Genomic DNA, 7,050 nt, shown 5'->3' with positions numbered 1-7,050 from the left:
AACATGACCATAAATCTCTCTCTCAATCATACGCAGTAGAGAAAAAAAGTTATTTTAACTTTGATTTAAAAATGTTCACATGTGATGCTGACTTTAGCTCTGCTGCAGTTTGTTTCATTTCTTTGCAGCAAAACAACTAAACACAGCATCACCATGGTTACTGTGAGCTCTGGTCTCCACTATCTGACCTGTGTCCATAGATCTGAGAGCTCTGGGCTCAACTATCTGACCTGTGTCTATAGATCTCAGAGACCTGCTGGGTTCATACCTGACTAACATCTCACTGATATCTTCTGGACCAACCCATTCACACATTTATAACCAGGCAGCAGAACTTTACGTCTCCTCTGAGCTGACTGGGAGCCAGTGTAAAGACTTTAAAAATGGATTCATTGTGTTTCTGACTTCTTTGTTCTGGTTCAGACCTGAGCTGCAGCGTTTCTGAACCAGCTTGTAGATGTTTGATGAAGACCATTACAATAGTCCAGTCTGCTGGAGATAAAGCATGGACCAGTTTCTCCTGATCTTTCTGAGTCATTAACCTTTCACTCTGGAGATGTTCTTTAGGTGGTTAGAAGATGTTTTTGTGATAGATTTGATCTGAGTGCTGATGTTGGATTTGAGTCAATCAGGTCTTTATCTTTTAAAGATCCAGACTCAGATACTTGCTGACAGCAGTCCTCTTTTCTTTGTTACCAAAGACAATCACCTCCATCTTGTCATGGTTTAGTTGAAGGAAGTTTTCACTCATCCAGCAGTTTACTTTTTCTAAGTAGTCACACAACACTCAATGGGACCATAGTCATCTGGGTTTCAGTGATAGATATAGTTTGTGTGTCATCTGCGTAGCTCTGATAATCAACCTTACAGTTCTGTAAAATTTGTCCTAAAGGAAGCATATAAAGGCTAAACAGAAGGTGTCCAAGAACAGAGCCTGAGGAACAGCACAGGACATTGGTAATCTGTCAGATTCAGAGTTTACAATATTACAAAATAACTTTGATCCTCCAAGTAGAACTTAAAACCATTCCATTACTTTACATTTAGTCCAACCCATGTTTACAATGTGTGCAACAAAAATGTATGATCTACAGAGTCAAATGCAGCACTTAGATCTAATAGAATGAGATACCGATACTTTTCCTGATTCAGTGTTCAACCTTATGTCATTGATCACTTTGATCAGAGCAGTTTCTGTGATGTGATGAGAACCAAAACCTGACTGAAATTTATCAAATATTTTGTTGTGAATGTTAAGAATTGACTCAGTTGGTTGAAGACCACCTTCTCAATGATCTTGGCCATGAATGGAAGGTTCTGATTGGTCTATAGTTAGCCAGTATAGAGGCATCCAGTGTTCTCTTTTTCATCTGTTCTTCTTCTCTTCCTACAGGAGAACTACATGGAACTGCTGATTGAGCATGCAGAAGCAGAGAACACCATCGACCAACTGCGTCTGACAGCCAAGGTAGTTAATTTGTTATGTTCATAGTTATTTTGTGTGATTTTGTAATAGTTGTGTATTTTGTTGTAGTTTTTCTATGGTTTGGATGAATGTAACAACATGTTTGTTCCTTAAAAAGTTGTGAGGTTTTCTTAGTTTAACTTCAGATCAAACTGGGCCGTACGTTGCTCCTGGACTGAAATTCAGTGTGTGTGTGTGTGTGTGTCCCCCTCAGGTGAAGCTGTGCTGGGACGATCTGACGGCTGCTCACTGCGTCCAATCAGCAGCCACTCAAAGCGCCTCCAGTCCCATCCAGCTGGATTTTCCTCAGGCTCAGGGAGCTCAGATGGATGCCTGTTTTCCTCCAGGTCATTCTCCTTTACTTTGTGTTGTTATTAGACGTGTTGATAGCGTTCTTTGAAACACATTCACGTGTTTCCTTCTGGTGTCCTGATCCTCAATTTCTCCCAACAGGAAGCCTTCCTACACGTCCAGAATCTGATAGTCCTGATCCACAGCTGGACCCACTGCTTGAACCAGAGCTAAGACCACAGCTGGAACAACAGCTTGAAACACAGCTGGGACCACAACTAGGACAACAGCTGGGTCCACAGCTGGAACAACAGCTGGGACCACAACGAGGACAACAGCTGGGACCACAACTAGGACAAGAGCTTGGACCACAGCTGGGCATCGTTCTCTCCCAACAGGCCAAGATGTTACTCCAGCAGGTAAGGCCTCCATCAGAACTCACTGAGATGAATGTCCTTTAGGACCCTGGAGAGGTGCTCAGACTTTTCTCTTTCAGATGCAGACCTTTGGCGATCTACTGAAGAGTAGAAAACTGAGTCTTGAAAAGCAAACAGAGGTAACACTTTAACTCTTATTTTGGTTCTTTACTCTATACATATTTTACCTACCTGAACAGTGAGAATTAAAGCTACAAGCTGGAATCTTTAAAAAAAACTTCCACTAAAGTAAAACGAAGAGTTATGAATGTAACTATGGTTCTATGAATCTCGAATGACCGTCAGAGGCGGTGCTTTAAGCACTGAATATTCCCCTTTGTGCATGCACATTGTGAGTATGTATATCAACAATGTCATCTGTGACCCCTGGATGACCCAAAGGAAGTTTATATCTTTCCTACAGAATGTTCTTGCGCGCACACAAGGATTCTGAGTGACAAAGAGGTCTGGTGGTCATTTGGGATTCATAGAACCATAGTTACATTCGTAACTTACCAGGGTGATTCTCATGAAATCCTCGTTTCATTGAGTTACAACATGAAATTTTAAAAAGACAAGAACAAACACATTTCTTTATTAGTCATTATTGACAAGGTCTTAAGTGTTTGTGGGCATTCATTTTAAAATATTTACTGACAATTTAGCATCTTTTAGAACATATTTTCCAAAACAAGTCCAAAAAAATCTCATTAAAATTTTTTAAGTTTGATTTCTGACAGTCCTGCACAGTTACTTGAAACTCTGACATGACATAAATATTTAAATGAACACTTGATTTAGACTTATTTTTCTCATTACCGCAACACCTTCCACGCAACCTAAAAGTTTTGTTATTTCAATTAAACCTATAAATATTTTCAAAATGATTTGACAAACCCAAAAGGCATAAATGATATATTATACACACACATTTTAAAGCTCCTACTAGATTTATATTCATTAAATTGACATTAAATCATGATGATAAATAAATATACGGTACGATATATAGTAAATACTAAGACGATTAAACATATTTTATAGTTTAACAGATCGGATACAGGTATAATCAATTACATGACAAACATGGACAAAATACATTACACACAAAAATACAGCATTAGAACATATGCTAAAAAATAAATGTTTTAAGTCAGTGACAGTGACTGTCCACTGTACCTAAAGATTCTCAACAACATATTACAAACTAAAAACTCATTTATTTACTTCCTTTTACATTCTATTTACAACTTCTAATTCAGCTGTTTTACATATTTTGTTGTGTACTTTGCCCAGATCTCAGGCAACACACAGAAGTGACGAGCTGGCAGTTTGTGGCTCTGGGACGATAGCTTTAATGTCATCAAAGTAATACCAGAAATTAATTAGCATTAATGTAGCATTAGCATTAACCTAGAAATAGCATTAACGTAGCAATAACCTAGCATTAGTCTAGTTAAGCTAGCATTAGCATTGGGCTAACATAAGCATTAGCCTAGCATCCCACTGTGGTCAGACTTTGCTTTCTTCCTGGAGACGGCAGCTGCCGTAGCCTCTACCCGCCGCTTAGAGACGGGCTGGAGGTGGCTGGCCTGATGTGGGGAGGTCTTCTTCAGCTACTGGGCCTTCCACCCCTGTCAACCTGGCAACAATTACTGCCCGAGGCAAGTAGCTGCAGTTCGTGCAGGGTTTGCCTGACAGCACCTCCCACAGGTGCTCAGGAATAAGGCATGTGGGGCATAGGTCGTGGACATCCTCTGGCTGTAAAGAAGCCCCACAAGATGTGCAGATATGAGAGCCATTCATTATAGTTGCACTGAGACAACACTCCTTATCACATTTAGCACAGCTGATCTAGCTCATCAGAGGGAGGGGGTACGTACGCCACCTATCTGGTATCACCCAGCACTTCTCGGCTTAGCCTGAGCGCGGACGCTGTAGAATGGCCGAGTATAGAGACCGTATACTGGGGAAGGGAGCGCGTATGCTGCCTGCACAGTAGAGGCCCAAACATAATAAACAAAAAACAACCACCTTACTGTGGTCCTCATGTGATTTAGCATTATTATTGTTGTGTTTTTGCTGTATTAACTCCAGAAAACGATGAATATTTTCCACATTACACAAAATACATGGTGGGAGGGGGATTCTTTGGTGAAGCAATGAAACATTAAAATGTGGTTCAATGTGATTTCCTGGGACTTTTTTCCTCACGTGTCACTACATCTGCACCATTAACGTTGATAAAACAATAATTCATACAGTATATACAAGTTATAAACTTTAAACAACTCATTTTTTTCCAAAGGGAATCTGTTGTCATGTAATTATAATTGATTGTTTATTAGGAGTTAAAAGCCTCTAAAGTTATTAATGTTTGATGATTGTGACTTAACGTAGTTAGTGGCAGTTTGTTTACGATGGCCGTTTGTGATGATGTCAACAACAGGGTTTGTGTCACCTCAGTGAAACTTTGGACTCGTTGGTAAAAACTTTCCTCCTGACGAATAATCAGCTACGCCGCCTGAAGAAGCAGCACAGAGCAGACCTGGGTTGTCTTGACCCCACACGGTAAAAAGTGATCTTTAAAATATGAACGCTGTGCCGTCCTGGTGGTTTTAACCTGTTTCCTGTTTGTTTCCTGCTGGTTTTAACCTGTTTCCTGTTTGTTTCCTGGTGGTTTTAACCTGCCTCCTGTTTGTTTCCTGGTGGTTTTAACCTGCTTCCCGTTTGTTTCCTGGTGGTTCTAACCTGTTTCCCGTTTGTTTCCGGGTGGTTTTAACCTGTTTCCTGGTGGTTTTAACCTGCCTCCTGTTTGTTTCCTGGTGGTTTTAACCTGTTTCCTGTTTGTTTCCTGGTGGTTTTAACCTGCCTCCTGTTTGTTTCCTGGTGGTTCTAACCTGTTTCCCGTTTGTTTCCTGGTGGTTTTAACCTGTTTCCTGGTGGTTTTAACCTGTTTCCCGTTTGTTTCCTGGTGGTTTTAACCTGTTTCCTGTTTGTTTCCTGGTGGTTTTAACCTGCCTCCTGTTTGTTTCCTGGTGGTTCTAACCTGCTTCCCATTTGTTTCCTGTTTTAAACCTGCTTCTCGTTGTTTCCTGGTGGTTCTCAGGACGTGAAGGCACAGATCTACTACTCTGTGTATCTCATGAGGAAGCTGAAGAAGTATCAGGAGCAGCTCTATGAGACTCCGCCCCCCTCCTTCCCTGTTCAGCCCTGTGTGCTCGTCCACTCCACGAACCCCCCCACAGGTACCATCCTCCCCAACATTTATCAATATATCACCAGATAAATTGGGGGGGGTCACAGAATCAACATTCATGTCAGCATTTAGAATAATGAGCAATCAGAGCATTAACAGGAAACAACAAAGGGTTTCTGCGTTTTTGTTGTCGTTTTGTGTATTATTGTTGTGACTTTGTGTTTTTGGAATAGTTTTATGTATTTTTTTGTTGTTTTGTTTGTCTTTCTTGTCATTTTGTGTTTTATTGTTCTAGTTTTATGTGTTTTTGGAGTCAATTTGTGTCTTTTTGTTGGTTCTTTAGAATCAAATTGTAAATTTCTGTTTTTATTTTGTGTGTTTTTGGAATATTTGTGTTTATATTTCTGTCATTTTGTCTATTTTTGTTGTTATTTTGTATGTTTATAATAATTTTTTGGGTTTTTTGAAAAATGTGTATTTTTCTGTCATTTTGTTTAATTTTGTTGTCTATTTTGTATGTTTATAGTAATTTTTTGTGTGTTTTTGAAATAATTGTGTGTATTTTCACATCATTTTGTCTATTTTTATTGTTATTTTGTATATTTTATAGTAATTTCTTGTGTGTTTTTAGAATAGTTTTGTATATTTTTCTGTTGTTTTGTGTGTGAAAATAATTTGGCTTCTTTTTTTTTAAAATTTTTTGTGTTTTCGTTTTAATTTTGTATGGTTATAGCCATTCTGCGTGTTTTTGGACTCATTTTGTGTATTTTTTGGGGGACCATATAAAATGATTCTGTGGCCATGAGTTGCCCACGTCTGACCAATAGTGAACTATTGTTTATGATGCGTTTGATTGTCCCATGATGACAGATTCTAACACACATATTTAATGAGCTGATTGTCTTCATTCCCACAGTTTCCAGCTGATCCTGGTGAGATGAAGGAACTGAGGTCAACCAGAGAAGGAAGTGACGACGACTACAAACACACACTCACCTCTCACTTCCTCCCACCTCTGAGCGATGCTCACACACACATGGATCAGTGAGTTGGAAATTAGTGCAACTTTGAGGAAAGTTACAGCTTAAATTTCAAAATAAACTCAATAATCAATTCTGTTAGCACGTTAGCAATGAGGCAAGCTGCAGCAAAGCTTTGGTTAGACTTTGATCCTGGAGGGCAGCAGTTCTGCACGTGTTAAATAATAACTCCCACCTGAGTGTAATGATCGGCTTAGGTGTGTTAGAGCAGGGATTCACAAAAGCAAGCAGGACTGCAACCCTCGAGGACCAGAGTCAAAGCAGGAAAGAAATCAAATGTTTTGATTCCAGTCAGTGATGTAACATCATGGTGATAGGACCCGGTGCAAATTTTTTTTTTTTGTGCCCCCACCCTAAACACAAGTACATGCACACACACGCTTGGACACACATAGGCACAGCAAGTGAAAACTTCCTTCTATAAAATCTTAATGTGTCTGTACTCTTTTATTTATTATTTGCAACTTAACGCCACATTTTTCACAAATGTGTTTTTGTCAACTATCCAAAATCTATGAAAGAGAACAGGTGAACGACATAGTATGTAATAGATCAAATCAAATACAGAAAATGTAAATGTACGGTGTAAACGCAGCATTACGGTGCCTGGAACCTGGTGCACCATCTATAGTTACGCCT

The 7,050-nt window shown here is 39.5% G+C and overlaps 1 protein-coding gene across 1 annotated transcript; it reads left to right on the top strand.

Annotated features, from left to right (window-relative positions):
• The first annotated feature begins 1,392 nt into the window (after nt 1–1,392).
• Nucleotides 1,393–6,298, top strand: LOC114461137 (AT-hook-containing transcription factor-like). Its single transcript, XM_028442981.1, has 7 exons — nt 1,393–1,468; nt 1,680–1,812; nt 1,919–2,175; nt 2,253–2,312; nt 4,622–4,657; nt 5,282–5,420; nt 6,288–6,298. Exons 1-7 carry the CDS (start codon nt 1,403–1,405, stop codon nt 6,296–6,298), a joined length of 702 nt encoding a protein of 233 aa, XP_028298782.1. The 5' UTR covers nt 1,393–1,402.
• Nucleotides 6,299–7,050: the final 752 nt, after the last annotated feature.

Source organism: Gouania willdenowi, unplaced genomic scaffold (genome assembly GCF_900634775.1).
Source record: "Gouania willdenowi unplaced genomic scaffold, fGouWil2.1 scaffold_9_arrow_ctg1, whole genome shotgun sequence".
Taxonomy (NCBI): domain Eukaryota; kingdom Metazoa; phylum Chordata; class Actinopteri; order Blenniiformes; family Gobiesocidae; genus Gouania; species Gouania willdenowi.
Note: the sequence above shows the minus strand (reverse complement) of the source record. Positions and strands in the feature narration are given on the sequence as shown.